The sequence below is a fragment of the Suricata suricatta genome, chromosome X (genome assembly GCF_006229205.1).
Source record: "Suricata suricatta isolate VVHF042 chromosome X, meerkat_22Aug2017_6uvM2_HiC, whole genome shotgun sequence".
NCBI classification, from domain to species: Eukaryota; Metazoa; Chordata; class Mammalia; order Carnivora; family Herpestidae; genus Suricata; species Suricata suricatta.
The window spans coordinates 34379219-34399926 of record NC_043717.1 but is presented as its reverse complement, the minus strand read 5'-3'; the positions used below and the strand labels follow the sequence as shown (position 1 = coordinate 34399926).

The window sequence follows — 20708 nt, the reverse complement described above, 5'->3', positions numbered from 1 at the left end:
CTTGGGTCGTTAGTTCAAGTCCCACATTGGGCATGGAGCTTACTTAAAAAATAAATAAAGTTGAACTGGCCAAGTGAAGTCCATTCTAAAACATGTGGATTAACCACTTTCAGGTTTATAACAAAGGCCAATGTTTAATTTCATACTATTTGCCTCTTATTTGTGAAAGAGTCCTGCCCAAGCTATCAATCTGTGTATTTTGGAAGAGTGAGCAGATGTGAATGCAGACTGATTTTATTATTAGCCAAAGCAAAACACAATTAGAAAATTCCCATGCCAGAAAAAAATAGAAAGATTAAAAATAGACATTTTCTCCACCAGTGTACAGAGGTGGATGCTAATTCCAGATTCAAGAATTTGGGTTTTTATTTATTTTCAATAGACTTTAGCTCAGAATCCTGCCCTATTTTTAGTTCTGTTGCTTGGTTTTGCAAATGATGTAGTTCTCGTTTTACAAATTATCAGTCTTGTAGTCAGTGCCTTTGATTTACTGTCTCTCAATACTGCCAGCCTTCACAAAGAGGAAGAATATGAAAACAATATCAGCAGAACCTTTTTGAATCTATCATCTTTCATGAATGCTTATATTAAATTTAAATCCCTTACAAATGATAAATATCAGAACAGTAACTTGTTACACAGGATATTTCATTTAATTTAATATACCATTACTATCACATCAAAGCAGCGTTAACAGACTATCTTTTGAAAAATGAGCCAGGAGTCATAGTTGTATTCTTTAAGTTGTTATTTCATCTCATTGGCCTCTAAAATTAAATTGTGTTTAAGGGAGGAGGGCACCTGGGTGGCTCAGTCAGTTAAACATCGGACTCTTGATTTTAGCTCAGGTCAGGCTTGTGAAGTCGAGCCCCGCATCGAGCTCTAAGCTGACAGCCCAGAGCCTGGAGCCTGTTTTGGATCCTGTGCCTCCCCTTCTCTCTCTGCCCCTTCCTCTCTCTCTTTCTCTCTCTCTCTCAAAAATAATTAAACATTCATAATAAAATTATGTTTACAGGTGTCTGTAACCTGAGTGTCTCAGTCACTTAAGCATCTAACTCTCCATCTCAGCTCAGGTCTTGATCTCGGGGTCGTGAGTGCAAGCCCCATGTTGGAGTTCACACTGAGCATGGATACTACTTACAAAAATAAATAAAAATAAACTTAAAAATTAAATTATGTTTAGATTTTCTTCTAGTTTTACATTCTCTTCCAGCTAATCATTTCCAACAATGTGAAAAATTGCAGCAAGTATAGTTTTAAAACTGATTTTCCCCTAATTTACAACTTACATCTGTGATTAGAAGGACTGATCTTAGGATCAGATAGGAACACATCATTTAGTCATAGAATCATTGAATCTCAGAATGCCAGGGGGCCTTAGCTTCTCCAGTCTGGTAACCAGTGATTGCCTTCTCTCATAAAATTCCCAGCAAAAAGTTCAGCTCTAGTTTAATTCCTCATCTGGCAAAGAATTCACTATGATCTGGGACCATATTTCCATTTTTGGAAAGCTTAAGTACTGAAACATTCATCTTTGCATAAACAGAAATCCATCTTCCCATCATTTCCACCCAGTGCTGCTACTTCTGACTTGTGGAGCCACGCACACCAATTTTAATCCTTCCACATGATAGCCATTCAGATGTTTAAAGACAGTGATCATGTGCCCCTAAGTCTGATCCAGATTAACTTGCCTAGATTAATTTAGCCATTCCTCATGTAAGAATCTCCTCACTGTGCGCAAAGGCTGGAGCCAAGACTAAGCACAACGACAGGTGCAGTCCAGCGCACAGGGGCTTGGGCTGTTGCTTTGGCTGTGGGTCTTACATTTCCGTCAGGCTCCCCAGATTGCATTAGCCACGTGACACCACTGGCTCCTATTGATCTTGCAATTGACTACAACTCCCAAGTTGTTTTTAAATAAATGTTACTATTAAACTACCTCTCTTAAGTCTGGTATTTGTACAGATCATCCTTGTGTAAAGACTACACAGTTACAACAAATAAACTCTGATGATTACATCTCCAAGATTGATGGGATGAAATGAAATGACATAAAGTCCTTTTAAATGTTCTATACTGACCACATATAATGACTTTGTTTATCTTTATTGAAGGGGAAAAATAGATTGATTACACTTACGTAGGCATTTTCTACATATTAATCTACTTTCTTAAAGTCCATGAGTCTTTCCCCTAAATTGTAAATATTTTTTTCTTAATGCTTATTTATACTTGAGAGAGAGAGAGAGAGAGAGAGAGAGAGAGAGAGAGAGAGTGTTAGCAGGGGAAGGGCAGAGAGAGGGAGAGAGAGAGAGAATCCAAAGCAGGCTCCAGGCTCTGAGCTGTCAGCACAGAGCCTGACACAGTGTTTGAACCCACAAACCGTGAGATCATGACCTGAGCCAAAGTCAGACGCTTAAACAACTGAGCCACCCAGGTGCCCCTAAATTGTACATTTTTAAAGTTGATTTTGAACCTATGGTGCGTCAGTTTGCAAAATTTATTTTTCTCAGTGATTCTAGAATTAAAATAGTTTCTGATGGCCGAACTGTCATTTCTTAACATACTTTTCCTTTCAGTCTTGAAATAACTACTTCAAGCATTACAGTGTCTTTAAAAATATAACATGTAGACAAAGGATGAATGATCCTTCTTATAGAAAGCTTTCTTACTGTTTAAGGTAATTTTGAAACTATGCTACCATTAGCTTGTTTGCTCATAGTTAACAGCTATTTCCCTGTCAGTTGGAATCTTTGATTACTCAGTCCTCCAAAAAGAAAGGAATTCTCTCCTTTATATGTTCCATAGGGTAGAAAGCACTTAACATGTATTTGCATTTAACCTCCCTGAAATTCTATTTGGAAAACTTAACTTATCTAGAAGATACCTAGGAACCTACAAAGTAATTATTTTTCCAGCAAGACATTTCTTGACCTTAATACCTGTTCATGGTCTTTTCAAATGGGCTTTTAGGACATACTGAAATTGTGTGTTTCACAATTGTGTGTGACACACAAAATTGTGTTTCACTGAAATTGTCGTGCTGCCATTATTCATAGTTTTATGGATTTGTATTCCTTTATGCTTTGCACCTGCTATTCCCTGTGGTTGGAATACCTTTTGTCTTTTTCTGTATCTGCTTAACTCTTACTGCTCCTGAAGGCTGAGAGGCTGAGCTGACAATCCTCTCCTCTTAAAAGCAGGCTGATCTTCACCATCCCAAGGAATAGGTATCCCTATTCCTTCTCTTCCATTTCACCGTAGCTATCTGGGCTGCATACCTCCAGATGGTATTTGATGCAGGGATTCGTAATCATATCAAAGACTGAGCTTTATGAGGACAAGGGGGATCATAGTTTACCCCCCTGTATGTCCACAGCACCTCCCTCTGTGTCCAGGATAGAGCAGGTACATAGGAAATTGTTAGGAAATGAAAGAATCAGGTTGCTAATCAGTTTCTGGTTAATAGCAGATTTTACACAACAGATGAGAAGACAAGGCTAGAGTAAGCGCAGTAAGAGAAAAGAAACGAAAGCCTAACAGAAAAAGTATATTGAGCATATACCAAAATGGAGAAAGCACAGCCCCCTTTTAATACTGAAGAATTTGGCCCTTGCGTACCCATGAAGTTCCTGAGGGCATTTTATGTTCTACAGCATAGTTCTTTCATTGATATCCACAGGACAATTCTGAGTCATCAAGAAAAAGTTAAATTATGTGCACCATCTTGTGAAAAGAAGTCTGAAAATTGTAGAAAGATAACCATCCAAAACTATTAAAGTTTGGGTGTGTACAGATCTGAATCCTAAAGTATTGAATGTGTAGCTATTCAGAAAAACTCCTTACCCTGAGCTTCTAGGTAATGAGGATTTATTATATTATCCCCAAGTCTAACACTTAAATATTTAAATGTATATCTGAAGTTTTTCAGATACAGTGACATTTAATTTGGTTTGGTAATTGGCCACAAAATTCTAAGAACAGGAAGTCAAAGTCATAAAAATCAAGTGACCACAAAGAAGGAAAAGTCAAATGATCATAAGCAAAGAGTCCAGGATAGGTTACTATGTGTCAAGCGTGAACTCTAGTCCTTTCACCTTCTACCCATTTGTACAAAATACTGTCAAAAGCTTATTCCTATAATATTCTTTCCCCTCAGCATCTGTGAGCAAATTCTGGAACCAAAAGACATGTATGTTCCTCAAGAATGAGTCGGGGCACCTGGGTGGCTCAGTCAGTTAAGCATCCAACTTCAGACCAGATCATGCTCTCACAGTTCACGAGTTTGAGCCTTGCAATGGTTGTGAGTCAGTGGGGAGCCTACTTAGGATTCTCTCTCTCCCCACCCCTTCTCTGTTCTCCCCATCAAAATTAAATAAATACACTGTTTTAAAAAAATGAATGACCTCTAGGGGTGCATGGGTGGCTCAGTTGCTTAAGCGTCTGACTCTTGATTTCAGCTCAGGTCATGATCTCATGGTTTGTGGGATTGAGCCCCACATCAGTCTCTGCACTGACAGAGTGGAGCTTGCTTGGGATCCTCTCTCTACTTCTGTCTTTCTGTCTGTCTGTCTCTCATCTGTTTGTCTCTCTGCCTGTCTCGCTCCTCTCTCTCTCCTCTCTTCTCTCTCCAAAAAATTAAAAAACATTAAAACAGTGGCGCCTGGGTGGCTCAGTCGGTTAACCGTCTGACTTTGGCTTAGGTCATGATCTCCCAGCTTGTGAGTTCAAGCCCTGCCATATCGAGCTTTGTACTGACAGCTTAGAGCCTGGAGCCTGCTTCAGATTCTGTGTTTCCCTCTCTCTGTCCCTCCCCTGCTTGTGCTCTGTGTCTCTTTCTCTGTCTCAAAAGTAAAAGAATCAATGCTGATTTTCCAAACTGGGGTAATCTTTGATCCAGGTAAACAGAGAGAACCTCCTTTTTGAGTTGCTCAGCCCTTCCTCATGTAGGAAGTGGTAGGAATCAAGTTGAGTTTCAAAACCTCATCGCAACTATAAGAAAGTGTCTGACTGGGGCCATGGTACCGGTACCCTGACTAGTACCACGATCTCTTGCCCTGTTTTTCCCAGCAGGCCTGCTCTGTCCAGCCTGTTCATGAAGTAGGAGGCTTAGCTCTCATTCTCTCAGCTTCTCAGTATTCCTAGAGGAAGCAAAATGGAGCAATATGGAATGAAAATCTTCCTTGCCAACCAATATAGTTTTCACTGATCTCCTGCACATTTTTAGTGAGAATATTTTCACTCTCTGAACCCTGAAGTTAACCTCTTCCATTACATGGGAAGAAGGGGAACCATAATGAGCTGCTTTATCCTGCGCCATCCCAGCCTAATTTTGACAGTCACTAACTGGACTTTATGGTGTATTTTCTCTAGCTGAATTAGAAGACCTGTAAGGTCTTATTTTTTTTCTTTATAGCACAGTTCTGAGCTCTAGATAAAGTATCGTGCAGTGTTCAAAGTAAAAACTTATCTTGGACTCGATATGATAAGAGAGGAGGGGCAGGGGAAGGAGGAAGAAAAGAAGGAGGAGGCTGGGCCTGCACGCAAAAACAGTTGCCAAGGCTGCTGGGCACTTCCCCTCCCAGAGTACTTGCCCTACAGGGCACAGCCTTTCATTCTTCAGTGGAAGACTAGACTCCCTTAGGGATACTGAGTTAAAGATGATTACTAGTGTGCAAATAACTGCTCTCAGATTCCTTCCTTTTAAAAGCTAGTTTTGATGGGGGTTGGGGAGAAAACTAGCTTTAAAACTAAAAGAAGATGGAGGTCAGGGGGGCATCTGGGTGGCTCAGTCAGTTAAGTATCCAACTCCTGGATCTTGGCTCAGGTCATGATCTCACAGTTCATGAGTTCGAGTCCCACATCCTCCTCTATACTGGTGGTGCAGAGCCTGCTTGGGATTCTCTCTCTCTTCCTGTCTGCCCCTAACCCCCACCCTCTCTCAAAATAAACAAATAAATTTTAAAAAAGAAAGATGAAGAAGATGGAGGCCAAGGAGGATTGACTGTGAGGAGCTTTACAACTTTGCTTTGGTTTATGTCATGCATTTGCTCTCATCTCCCCAAATGTTAACATTCAGAAGCTTTAAAAAATCCGATGTAAGAAAACATTACTAAACATCCTGAATTGCTACAATCAATTCCTACAATCAATTGAACAGGATTTCAGATTAAGTCATATTCCAACTCAAAGTTCTCAGCATTAGATTTAATTTGAGATTTTCCACGTGTCAGTCAAAAGTAGCCTTTTTCTCCATGGATGTTTTCTCCTGCTCCCTCCTCTCCCCTCCCTGCCCCTAGTCTGTATTCTTAATGATTTTCAAATGTGTGAAAATTAGAAAACGTATACAACCTCTTCATTAAACAAGAAATAGGTAAATACCATGCACCATGCTAAATTTAATAGGTAGCACCAGTGTTAGAAGACAAGGTACTGGGATACCTGGCTGGCTCAATTGGTGGAGCATATGACTCACCTTTTTTTTAAGTTTATTTCTTTATTTTGAGAGAGAGTGCCAGTTTGTGAGTCAGGGAGGGGCAGAGAGAGGATTCGAAGCAGGCTCCACGATGGCAGCTCAGAGTCCGATGTAGGGCTCAATCCCATGAACCGTGAGATCATGACCTGAGCCAAAATCAAGAGTAGGTCACTTAACCAACTGAGCCACTCACTCAGGAACCCCTGAGCATAAGACTCTTGATCTTGGGGGTGGGATTTGAAGTCCCACAGTGGGTATAGAGATTACTTAAAAATCTTTTTTTTAAAAAAAAAAAGGGGGGGGCACGTGGGTGGCTCAGTCAGTTAAGCATCCGACTTCGTCTTAGGTCACTATCTCATGGTTCATGGGTTCAAGCCCCACGTCAGACTGTGCTGACAGCTCAGAGCCTGGAACCTGCTTCAGATCCTGTGTCTCCCCCCGCCCCGCCCCCGCTCTACCCCTCCCCACTCACGCTCTGTCCCTGTCTCTCAAAAATAAATAAGCATCCAAAAAAATTTTAATAATAAATAAAAAGACAAAGTCCCTGTCCTGGGCTCAGTATTTTTAAGAGGTGATTGAATAATGATTTTCCTTCTGCCTTTTTTGCCCCTTGATTTTATGGAGGAGGGTGGAGGTGGTAAGAGAATATTTATATTGTTAAACTTTTCCTTGAAACTGTTATGGTTCTGTTTTCAGTTTTCAAATGAGAAAAAAAAGCCCATTTTGTATAAACATTTTTCCTCGTTGTTGTTTTAAATGTAGGACGCGTTGGAACACCTCATTTTATGGCCCCAGAAGTTGTCAAAAGAGAGCCTTACGGAAAACCTGTAGATGTCTGGGGTTGTGGCGTGATCCTTTTTATCCTGCTAAGTGGTTGCTTGCCTTTTTATGGAACCAAGGAAAGATTGTTTGAAGGCATTATTAAAGGAAAATATAAGGTAAAACATTATGAATGTTTTATTTTTCCATTGAGATTAAATTATTCTGAAAAATGTGAAGTTGTCTGTCCTGGGACTTCCTGAGGGTCACGTAGTTACTCAGTCAGAGAAAAGTTCTTTGCTGATGTCATTGATCCACTTGCCTTGTTAGACAATATAAGCCTCGAGTACATTTCCGAATCACTATCAGCTGCACGGTCATCTAGGCAGAAGGGAGGAGCCTGGCTTTAAAACAGCCATGGCCTTGCCCCTCCACCCCCTCTCCTCGGTGCTGCAGCTGAAGTCTATCCCACGTGTTTGGAACCCGACCCCATGTTCAGCCTAGAAAACAGGGACCCTACTCCTCTTTGATACAGAATCCTGTATGTGCAAGTCAACCGTTCAGGAGTCTTGGGGCCTCAGATTCACAAAACCAATGCTTTTCTCACAAATCCATTCTAGCGAAACTGCCCATTTAGCTAGGTCAGAGAAATTGTTTGGTTAGTGTCCTACTTATTTCAAAAAAAAGTCTAGTTCAGAGAAAGAATTTAGAATGACCCTTGGAATTTACTGGGACAGAATGTGACTGTTTTATTTCACCTCAGGTGAGGTGTTTGCGACAGACGTGAGCCCAGATTTTAAAAGTATCCATTCTCCGCATGGTGCCCAGTCCGCCTCTTCAGGCTAATCTTAGAAAATAAACTTCGTCAGCCCTTCTTTCTATAATGTGGAGGAAGGGTTTCATTTTTAAATCTTTTTGCTCAGTTTGAAAAGTGAAAACTGGAAATTTCATCCCAATGATTTAGTAATTCTTTATCTTATATTTCGCATGAGCCTTTGTTTTACTTTTCCACACATGTCGGTCCACGTTATGTAGTCAGCTAGCACAGCCGAAACCCTTGCCATTTTCATCCCAGGATGAGCTGAAATGCGGGATCGCAGTTGCATCTCACAGCATAATTTAGAGCCATTTGGGCGGGACTTAAAACACTCATATTCTTCTTAGACTGCTGTGGATTGGAAAGCACACACATGGTTCACAGACTTGTGATTAGCGTGTTATTACTTGCATTATTAAAAAATTAAAAATTGCATCACTGTCGTTGTGAATGGTTAAACCAAAAAGAGCTAAGGAATGCTTGAAAAGTCATAAGCTGAAGGTGGGTCTCGCTGTCCCTGCTCTCCCGTCCATTTGCCCTCTACCGTCACGTGTGGCTGACAGTCAGATGCCGTGTGTGGGAAACCTGGGGGAGGAGGTGTCTGGATACCAGATCAGGGCGGCCTGTGTTGGGGAAGTTCTTTTTCCACCCAATACTACAGAAACATGTACTTTCTATTCAACAGAAGCACTGTTTCATTTTCAGCCATGCCTGGTAACATAAAACCAAACACACAGGTTTGTGAAGCACCAGGCTCTAAAACCAGGAGATCTGTTTTCATTTCCTCAGTAATGTTAGAGTTTTATAAAGGACTTCAAAGAAGGGGAGGGAAGAAATGAAAGGTAAAGTAGCTTCAGAGTGGCAGCCTTGTCTTTTTTTTTCTTTTTTAAATGTTTTACTTATTTTTGAGAGGGCGACAGAGCGCACACAAACAGGGGAGGGGCAGAGAGAGAGGGCCAACAGAGGATTGGAAGCGGGCCCTGTGCTGACAGCAGTGAGCCCATAGCTTTGTCCTTTTAAACCATAAGTGAAGCCTGTAGAGGTAAGAATGAGTTATGCTTTTAATTTTTAGCCTTGTACATCATCCGCTTATAAGGGCATGCAGGTGTGCCTCTTATTTTATTTGGATTAAGGTCTATGCCAAAACTCTGTTAATAGTGGAAGATGTTTTAAGTATAGGTTTTGTTCTGCTTGCTTCTGTTAGAGTCACTTGGCCCCTGGGGAATAAAATCAATCCTTCCAAGGTAACTAAATGTTTCAGGAAGCTGCTTGTAAGTAATCATCTCCCTCTAATCCCTAGAAATTGTGAGTGGCTGTCAAGAATGCATGGCCATGACTTTCTCACTGAATTTTGCCAAGTGAAATCACAGATACTTAACATATGAAAGTAAACACAATTAGCAGTGCATCAGCATAATAACACTAGAAGTAAGGATAGCTAACTCAAACACAGCACTTGGTATATGCCTGGAACTGTGCTAAGCACTCATATTAACTCATTTTATCCTCACAGTGACTTATGACGTAGATACCATATAATATAATCTCCCATCTGCCTTTTGGAGTTATAAACATTCGCTAATAATAGAATTCTTCCTTTGTCCTAGTTTAGTTGCTAACTTCCTGGTTTCCAAGGCAGTGTGCTTCATTCCAATAGACTCTGGTATTTGATTTCCTTTATTTTTAAAGCTTGAATAGTTTGTTTCTTTGTAAGAAATGTGGACTGTTGGCACAGGCCAAAAGTTAAATTATTTTAAAACCTCCCTTCTTAGGATTATAGTAAGTCAGATGGGTGTGACAGCTATATCATAATTTCTGTACCTGGAGGTTTGAAGCTTTGATGTTAGTAACTTATTTACTCTTTTACTTAACTAACCTCACCTCTCACTTATATTAAGGGCTCTTTTTTTTTTTAATAAAAAGCCCCAAATTTTTAGCAGCTTTGTTTGAAGTAGAGATTCATCTCTACCATCAATGATAAACCTGGTGGGCCTTTCATATACATATACATATATATATGTATATTGTGCTGTAATTCTGTCAGCATTTATTTTTACTTTTTTTTTATTGTTGAAAATTTCAAACAAAAGTAGTAGCAGTAACAGTGCAGTGAACCCCCAGCTTCGCCACTTACCAGTATATAGCCAATCTGGTTTTATCTGTATTCCACATACCAGCCGATTATTTTGAAGCAGACCTCAAAAAGAGAGCCTCCTCACCCTGGTGGTTCTTAAAAAAGAACTCTGAACAAAACCCTTGATTACTAGGGTGTTTTTCAATGAATTGTTGATGGCCTTTTTAAAAAACTTTCATAGTTTTTAAACTGCAACTGGCCTTAAGTGCTTTTAGTTGAACTTTTCTTATTCTCTAACTAACTTGATCTTTTAAAGTAGATGTCTGAAAATACCACTTAACTGGGATATATGCTGACATTTAATTGCAATGGACTTTTTGCATAAAAGACAAAAATATATTTCCCAAAGTATGAGAAGATGCAGCATGTCATCCTCTATCATCGCGGATAGCCAGTGGGTACCTCCACAGCTGAAGGCGAGGTGGCTGTGGCTTTAGTTTTCAAATAAGCGAGCCTGTTCTGTAGCCCTGTTTTGTTCCCTTTATAAACTCAACCTCCCAGACTAATTTCAGCTACTCTTCTCAGCCAAAGGAAAAGAGAAACCCTGGATTGGACTCTCTCATAAACAGGATGTGGGGGGGGGGGGGCGGGGGGGAAGGGCATCTACTTCTCAACCTCTACTCACTTGAGAAATCTTTCCACCAGTTGTAGATGACTTCTCAACCCCTTTCCCTCCCCCCTCCCCCCAGGACAAATCATTCCGACCTTAAAGAGCACATCAGCTCCAGGATGGGGAAGCGGGAACAAGGCTAAGCCTCTTCCAGTCACCTACGTTATTTCAAACTGACCAATGACAATTTCAGTAGGATGGCAACAATATAGCAGTCACTTTAGTTAAAAAAATCTGACAAGCATAAATGACTATTGTTTGGGATTCTGCCTGTTAGAAAAAGAACAAGGAACATTTTTCACTTCCCATCCACCAGTACAGAGCCTCACAGTAGCCAGAGCGAATTTCTGTGTCTAATGCTAACCCTTGGCCACACTGTAGTGATTCCTGTGAACCGTAATGCAAGTCGTGATTTCATTTAGCTTTAAACTGTTAGGGACTTTATTCTCCATCTTTCTCCCTTAGAAGGTAATCTAGGTCTCCCCTTATTCAACCGATGGCATCACTAGTTCCTGGCACCAGGTAGTTTATGCAAACTCTTCGGCTTGTTGTTTTCTTGATATTAGGTAAGGAATGAGGCCCCACTGGCCTCTCCCTGCCTATCCCGCTTGCCTTCCCAGGGGCAAGCCCTAAGCGTCCCTTCCCTTTTTCTACCTCCTGGTCTCAGACATACTCTTTTTCCCCAGGAGCCACCTTGCTCTTTTCCTCACAGATCCACTTTCTCCCAAGTCTTGTATCTTTTGGTCAACTCATAACTTTTGGCCATTTGTTTGACTTTAGTCAATTGACCTTGTGGCTGAGTCATCTCATCTCTACAAGAGGGGCAAAAGTAACTTCACTGGCAACAACATACAAGTGACTGAGTTATTCTGTAGGGCCGATGGTAGCAATGTATGTTTTCCAGAAAATACTGAAATTGCTATGCAGTGACCAAAATATCCTACTACAAACTTTGCATAACTTCACAATTTCTGTGGATTCCAGTTCTTCAAAAGAGAATGTTTTAAGATTTCTTTAAAAATTTCATTTTAGCCCTTTCTAGATCAAAGTATCTACTCTCTTTAGGGTAGAAACTGCAGCCGTGAGCATTCTATTCCACTATTAAAAATATTAGAACTTATGTGACATCAAGAACATATGTAAGGGATATTTATTGATGGAAAACCTAATGTACGTAGCAACAGCCACCAAAGACTTGCCTTTGTCCTCTTCCGTAGAGAGCAAGCCTGTAAAATCACATTTCTGTTCTTTGAGAATTTTATTCACATTGAAGCAGTATAGGAATGTTACATCATGGTGAATGTTAACTTCTCACTGGGTGATAACTATGGAATTTTCCTTTCCTTCTCTTCAGATGAATCCAAGGCAGTGGAGCCATATCTCTGAAAGTGCCAAAGACCTAGTCCGTCGCATGCTGATGCTGGATCCAGCTGAAAGGATCACCGTGTATGAAGCACTGAATCACCCATGGCTTAAGGTACCTAAACGCACAGGTGGCCATCTACACTTTGTCTGAACCCTTCCAGCAAAAAGAATGTATTGGTCCAGTTAGCAACTCTTCACATCTTTTTTCTGAGCCCCCCCCCTTTTTTTCTTTGAGTTTTGTTCATCTTGTTTGCTGTTTTTGCAGAGCCTCTGTAAATACCTGAGTAGAGGAATATACCATTGTAGTGATGTTCAGCTGTCAGATGGAACAGAAGCAGATTTAGGCAGAATGTACGAGGGAGGAAGGCCTGTTGGTTCGCCACCAACACAGGTTCCAAAGATGTGCAGCACGAATGAGTGAAGTACTGTGTTTATAACCAAAAGTCACAATCTTTACTTTGGGCATGACCATGTAGTTCATAACATTATTTTTATTTCAAGAGATGCTAGATAGATTTTGACTGTTTTAGGAAAATGCGAGTTTTTTTAATTTATTTTGAGAGAGAGAATCCTAAGCAAGCTCCCCACTGTCAGTGCAGAGCCTGATGCTGGGTTTGATCCCAGGAACAGTGAGATCACAATGTGAGTCTCATGCTTATTAGCCAACTGAACTGCCCCAGTGCCCTGGAAAAAAGCTCAATTTTTTCAGTTCTTTCTCTAGCCTATCTCACAGATTCATAATAAGGAAACTTGGAACTTGGAACTTCAATGCAACAGCACTATTTAATAAGACATTATATGGTTCAGTCATTCCAGGAAATTCTCACTGTACAGATGAGAAAACAAAGGTTCAGAGAATCTTTGCCCCATGTCACAGAAGTTGTCACTGGTGGAACCAGAATTTTAACTGAGCCTACCAACAACGCTTTCCTTTGCATGTGAGGTCCTCTCTCTTTCACTTACCAAGGACATGACTCCAGCAATATCCCCTTTCCTGCATTACCGCTTTTCTGTCTCTGTTGAACTTAATATGCTACAGTTTATTTTTATTACACACGCGCACACACACACACATCCCTTCCTGACCCTACAGCCACCTGTAGCTTCCGCTACTGCTCTTGTCAAGTCAGTAATGACCTTCACATTGCTAAAGTCAAATCTGAGGCCTTCTCCCTTTCGGCATCTCAGTACCATTTGACGCCCATCCTGAAACGCTGTCCTCCCTTGGCCTCAGGCCTCCTGGCTCTCCTGGTTTCCCTTCTCCCTTTCTGGCTGCGCCTTCTGGGATCGTGCTGATTCCTCCTCATCTCCTCGCACGCACCTTTTCACATTGGGGCGTCGCAGGCCTCCATGCTTGCTCCTCTTTTTCCCTGTCTCCACTCAGGCCCTTGGAAACCTCATCTAGTTTTAATGGCCTTAAATGCCCTTTGTACCCTGATGAGTCCAGAATTCATACCTTGGGACCACGCCTCTCCCTGGAGGGATTCTTTCTTAATCCAGTGTGCACTGTTGCTCCCTGACACCTCTCTTATTTCGCCCCCTACTACTCTCCTCTTACTCTGTTCCCTGCACATTGGCCTCACTGCGGTGCGGCAGGCAGCAGGCACATCCTGGCTTCAGTGCCTCTGTGTTAGTCGGGTTCTTTCCTAAACCACCATGGTTTCTTCCTTTACCACCTTCAAGTCTTGGCTTAGGTATCACCTTCTTAGTAAGACTCTCCGGTTCACTCAGTCTAAAATTACGGAGAAGAACGCCCCCTGCCGCCAGTATTCCCTGTCCCCCGTTCCCTGCCTTCGTGTTCTCCATAGCACTTACCACCATAAGACACACCTATATTTTATTTGTTTACTGTAGTCTTTTTTTAATTAATTAAATAGTTTATTGTCAAGTTGGTTTCCATATAACACCCAGTGCTCTTCCCCATAAGTGCCCTCCTCCATGACTACCACCCCCCTTCCTCCTCCCCCTCCCCCTTCAGCCCTCAGTTTGTTTTCAGTATTCAAGAGTCTCTCATGGTTTGCATCCCTCTCTCTCCCCAACTCTCTTTCTCCCTTCTCCTCCCCATGGTCCTCCATTAGGGTTCTCCTGTTAGACCTGTGAGTGACAACATATGGTATCTGTCCTTCTCTAACTGACTTATTTTGCTTAGCATGACACCCTTGAGGTCCATCTACTTTGCTACAAATTATTTGTTTGTAGTCTATTTACCCCCTTTAAACTGCAAGCTGCAGAAGAGTGGGAATTTGGAGTTGTTAGTTCACTTCTATCCAGCACTCTCCAAAGTGTGTGGCATAGACTAAGTGCTCAATAAATATTAGTTATGATTTAATGAGTGAACAAAGGAATGCTCATTATATGATACCATGCTACTTCCCCAGAGATTATGCAGAAACAATAAGGTATATTAAAATGTAGATTAATAATGGATCTTAATGGCAGTGACACGGAATGATATTAGACAACAATTTTGAGATTCCAGTGGATCTTGAGTCTCCCTAAGAATATTATCAAATCTGCATTCAACCCTCTGATAGGCAGTTCTAGTTATTCTTGACTTGAAACAGTTGTAGCTATTCCTGATTTCCCCCAGAAGAGAGCAGATAAATAGTTCTTAGATATAGTCTTAGTATTTCCCCCCCAGAAATGACCAGTGGGGGTGGGGGGCTCCTCTTCTCCTTTGCCTTTCTTAGTTTCTCCATAATGGGGATCATTTGTTCATTAAAAACTAGTTCAAATGCCAAAGAACAATGAAAATGGGAGCCATATCAGTCATTTTTACGATCCTTTAGAAAACTTAGCTTCCATTATCATACTTATCTTGACTACTAACATTTATTTTTGGAAACCCTCATCCCTGCAGTGAATATACTTCTTGTTCTAAATAATCCAAACTTAATACATAAGAGATTTCCAGCACCGGAGAGACAGCAGACACAAAAATGTCACTAACTTAAGTGAGAAAGTTCCAAAAGGCTGTTTGAGCTCAGAATCATGTGCCATGTCTGAACTAGTTTACCTTCAGGTTCATGTGCCATCTGAAGATGGAAGAATTCCATGAGAATGTTATCTAGCTGATGTGAACAGGCTTCTTATATTTAAACACTTGTCCATGTATACTTGTAAATCATTGCTGTGGGTGTAATTGCTGTTGATTTAGTAAACACTAAATTTAAGCTATAGTTTGTGTTACGAAAAACTCCTGAGTAACTGCCAATTGAAGAAATAAGATGATGAAAACGCTTATAATGATGTGTGCCCAAATTCATAATACCATTACTTTGTGTCAAAAAAAAAAAAAAGGAAAAGATTTCTTTGGTAAAACCACAAGAAAATGTCCTATTCATTTCATATCAAATAAGACTTTGAGTAAATAGTCCAAGTAATATGTGAATGTTTTATGATTGTGAAAATATAGTACGTTTAATGCCTTTATCTAAATTAGTGATGTTTGCTATGAATATTCATTCCAGAAAAAGTAAGACCAACTAAAATTATACTTTCCTTATAGATGACTGAGCTCTTTCCACACCCTTTGTAGCCTTAACATGGACACCCTAAAGTACACTGTAATAAAACAGGAAACGGGTATTTCTAGAAGGCTAGTCCATTTGAATTTTGGAAAAACACCAGAGAGAAAGGCGGCAGAGTCAGGCTGCAAAATGGATTTTCAGATGATAGTAATATAACATAAACACATGGAAAGATAAGCTCAAAGAAGTCACAGGGGGAAGCCTCCCAGGGGTACAGAAGTATGGGCTCAGAGAGACCAGTGAGGTACAAGAGAGATCACTGTCTGGAGCTCCAGGGAGGACCACACGTGTTGGTGTGCCTGAAGGGGGCTCTGGCCTCCATGTGGGAAGTCCAGGGGGGCACAGGCCGAGCATCACAGATGTTCAGGCCACGTGGCAGTGGGGGCAGGAAGCAAACTAGTATCATACAACCATCAGCTATTTGAAGGATTGCACAATAGTAGATTCGAAATTCTGGTTTGAGGGGAGAATACGTATGGTCTAGAATCGCCAAATTAGGTACTTTGTTTTTGCTTTTGCTTTTTTATTTTTTTATTAGAAATTTTTTTATTAAATTTTTTTAACATATATTTTTGAGAGCGAGAGACAGGGTGTGAGTCGGGGAGGGGCAGAGAGCTAAGGAGACACAGAATCTGAAGCTGGTTCCAGGCTCTGAGCCATCAGCACAGAGCCCGACGTGGGGTCAAACCCACGAACCATGAGATGATGACCTGAGCCGAAGTCAGACGTTTAACCGACTGAGCCACCCAGGTGCCCCTGTTTTTTATCTTTTTAATATTTATATATTTTTGGGAGTGTGTAAGCAACAGAGGGGCAGAGAGAGAGGAGGACAGAGGATCCGAAGCAGGTCTGCACTGACAGCAGAGAGCCAGACATGGGGTTAGAACCCAAAAACTGAGAGATCATGACCTGAGCTGAAGTCGGACGCAACACCAACTGAGCCTCCCAGGGTCCCCTTAAGTACTTTGGATATTGGGGTGTAGATGGTAAAAAACTCCTGCAAGCTTTGGGTGCTGACACAGCGTAAGCAGCATGCTCGTAGAATTCCTTTGGACACTGTGTGTACGTGCATCATCTCTCAGAACACAAGCACTAGCAGCAAAGAGAGCCTGTAAAAGCTGTGGCTCTGTCAGCGGTGACAGTGGCCTGGACCCAGGGAGTAAAGGTGGGAGTGGGAAAGAAATAGTCAGACTGAAGGATTTTAAGAAAGGAAAACTGGTGAAGCTCAGTAAGTGATTTCGAGGTATTTGGGGTTACGAAGCCCACAGGAGGGTTAAACATGTAGGGTAGAAGTGATTTCTTATAAACCTTCCATTTTGAAATAATTTTAGACTCACAAAGAAGTGGCAAAAACAGTGACGCTTGGCTGGCTCAGTTGGTAGACATGCAGTGCTTGACCTCGGGGTTGTGAGTTCAAGCCCTACGTTGGGTAGACAGATTACTTAAAAATAAAATCTTAAAATAAAATCTTTAAAAAAATTTTTTTAAATAGAAGTGGTAAAAACAGTACAGAATTCCCATGTACACTTAACCGTTCTTCCCCCTAGTGATAACACCTTATATAACCAGAACTAGGAAAATGACATTGGAATGCTGAAACCACAGGCCTTACTCGATTTTCACCAGTTTTTATATGTATTTGTGTATGTGTTTCTATGAAATTTTATCACATGGAAGTATATAAGCACGATCATAATCAGGATATAGAAGTGCTCTGTCACCCCTTAATGATCACATCCACTCCCTACTCCAAACCCCTGATACATTCTCCATCACTATCATTTTTGTCCTTTTGAGAGTATTAAGTCAATGGGATTGTACAATATGTAAACTGTTTAAGAGAAGCTCATGTCTCCTGTATGTTTCTCTCTTCCTCTCAAGCAACTACCGCACTCAACAGAGCTTCTGATGCCAAGAATGCCTGGGTCTTTTTCCCCACACCAAGCAATTCTCTGACACTACATGGGTGTCCTGCGTTTTAATTCAGTTCTGGTACTAACTGAAGTCCATGCAGACCCCACAGGTTAAGGGCTCGGTTCCATGAGACTCTCCCCCACTTCCATTGCAAACCAAAAGGAGTTGGGTCCCCGGGTTACCCACGACCTCTGTCTGACTTGGCTGCAAGTTGGAAGTTCCCATAACCCACCCACTCCCAACTTTGGATTTGATTATTTGCTGGAACAGCTCACAGACCTGAGGGAAACACTTACATTTACCACTTTGTTATACGATAAAGAATATGATAAAGGATACAGATGAAGAGATATATAGAGCAAGATCTGGAATCATCCCAAGTGCAGAAGTTTCTGTTTCCACAGAAGGTGGGGTACACCGTGTTCCTGGCATGTACATCTGTTCATCAACCCAGAAGCTCTCCAAAGCCCGTACTTCTGGAAATTTTATGAAGGCTTCATCATGTAGGCATGCATTGATCATTAAGTCTCTTACGAGCCCCTCTCCCCTCTCAACAAAATGGGAGACGGGACTGAAAATCCCAAGCTTTTATTCATAACTTGGTCTTTCTGGTGACCAGCCCCCATCCAGGAGCCCACCAAGAATCACCTCATTAAAATAAAGACACCACTTTCCCCCTGGAAATGCCATGGGATTTAGGAACCAGTCAAAGACCAAATATTAGGACCAAAAATGTTCCCAGTGCTCTTATCACTTAGGAAATTACAAGGGTTTTCGGGGCTCTGCCGCAGGAGCTGGGGGCAAAGACTAAATGTTAGAACAAAAGATTCTCCTAGCGCCCCTACTTAGAAGGGGTTTAGGGCTCTGTGTACATATGTATTATTTATTCACAGATTAGGTGTTTTTACTCAGCATAATGCCCTTGAGATCCATCCAAGTTGTGCGTATCAATAGTTCATTCCTTTTTATTACTGAATAACACTCCACTGTATGGATATGCAGCACTTCGTTTATCCACTCACCTTTTTTTAAAAAAAAAATTTAATGTTTATTTTGAGAGACAGAGTACGATTAGGGAGAGAGGCAGAGAGAGAGGGAGACACAGAATGAGAGCAGGCTCCAGGCTCCAAGCTATCAGCACAGAGCACAATGCAGGGCTCAAATCCGTGAACCACGAGATCACAATCTGAGCCGAAGTTTAACTGACTGAGCCACCCAGGTGCCCCTGTTCATTCACCTTTTGAAGAGCATTTGGGTTGTTTCCAGTTTGGGGCTAATACAAGTAAAGCTGCCAGGAACATCTATATACAGATCTTCATTTCTCCAAAGTAAAAACCTGTGAGTGCGATTGCCAAATCCTGTGGCAAGTATATGTTTGACTTTATAAAAACTACCAAATCATTTCCCAGAATACCTGTAAGATTTTACTCTCCTACCAGGAGACGATGAGAGAACCAGTTGCTATGTATCCTTGTCAGCACTTGGTAATGTCAGCATTTGTTTAACCATTTGCAATTGCTTTTAGGAACAATTTTATCTTTTTAAAAAATTTTTTGAAATTTTTGTTTATTTTGAGAGAGAGAGAGATACTGTGTGCACGTGCCTGTGCAAGCAGGGGAGGAGCAGAGAAAAAGAGAATCCCAAGCAGGCTCTGCATTGTTTGTGCAAAGCCGGACACAGGGCTTGATCTCACAAACCCGTGAGATCACGACCTGAGCTGAGATCAAGAGTTGGATACCTAACTGACTGAACCATCCAGGTGCCCTTTGGCACATTTTTATAGCACCTGCTTAAAAATCCCAGTTGGATGATTCTAATATCTGTGTTGGTATCTGTTGGTTGTCTTTTCTCACTTCGGTTGAGATTTTTTTTTTTCTGATTCTTGGTATGAAGAATAATTTTAGATAGTATGCTAGACATTTTTAGTATTATGAGACTCTGACTTTTATTTAAATCTTCTATTTTAGTAGGCAGCTAACCTGATTAAATTCAGAGCACACATCCTGGCCCACTTTTAAGGCTGTAGCTCAAACGCCAATTTCATTTTCAAAGCCTTTGCACTACTTGTCTGGTCTGCCCCACTTGTGCGCTGCTCAGAGGCTCATTCGAAACCTGGGAGACTAAACCACAGTTTAGCCTCAAAGCTCTTTGCTGTGTTGATCCTGGTTGGTTTTATACCTGGGTTTATCGGGGATGTGCCAAGGACTTCATACATAGATTTAAAGATCCCCTTCCCCAGCTCTCTTCTCTTTGTAATCCTGCCCCTACTCTCTAGGAAGTGGGGTGCCACTCCTTGCTGTTGTTTGGGTCCCCAGCAGGGCTGAGAGGGTAGAAAGGGCTCTGAAGAGGGGGCAGGTCGGCTTTCATGGTGTTCCCCTGGGGTACGGTGGGTGCAGTCAAGGGTTCTGTCCTGCAGAGCAAAAACCCTCCTCTCAGCCCTTGGCTAAAGAGAGTGGGCTTTTCTTGGGGCTCATTTTGTCCGTGTTCCTTTTCCTTGGAGTTTCCAGGTTGTGGCTGTCATAACTAGGGCAGGAGAATATGTTAAGAGACCAAAAAAAAAAAAATCCCAGTGACCAAAGGATCACCCCTCAAGTCCTGGGATCCCTTCCCAGTCAGCTTTTTCTCCAGCACTCAGAGTCTACTGTTAGTGATTCAAAAGGGAAAACAAGTAATTGCCTTGTTATCAAGAACTCCAAAGAATTAAATGCTGGAAAAAGAAGTGTTTGTTCTGTTGAATAGGGAATGCTTTAAAAATCAGCACCAATGCCCATTTCTTGCCCTAGAATCCAGGCATGCCATGTGTCTTTTAAGCTGCTTTCCCTGGGCCCTGTCTTTATCTCACATTCGGCATTAGCGCAAGGACCAGTTTCTGTTCTACCATCTGCAGAGGGTCCACAGACACCCCCCCTTTTTTTTTTTTTCAGTAACACTAGAAATTTGTTCTGTTACATATACCTAGTGTTAAGCAATTTTATTTTAAGCAAAATGCAGTTTGAGGGCACCTGGGTAACTCAGTCACTTAAGTGTCCAACTTCAGCTCAGGTCATGATCCAGCAGTTCATGGGTTTGACCCTGCCCCATGTTCTGCTAACAGCTCGGAG

General features: G+C 41.5%; 1 protein-coding gene across 4 annotated transcripts in view; it reads left to right on the top strand.

Moving 5' to 3' along the window:
• CASK (calcium/calmodulin dependent serine protein kinase) overlaps positions 1 to 20708 on the top strand; it is a 362608-nt gene that overhangs the window by 224015 nt on the left and 117885 nt on the right. For all 4 annotated transcript variants that reach the window (XM_029929409.1, XM_029929408.1, XM_029929407.1 and 1 more), the window contains exons 7-8: positions 7241 to 7416; positions 12153 to 12275. In XM_029929409.1, the coding sequence (XP_029785269.1) occupies positions 7241 to 7416; positions 12153 to 12275 (299 nt within the window). The remainder of the gene's footprint in view (positions 1 to 7240; positions 7417 to 12152; positions 12276 to 20708) is intronic.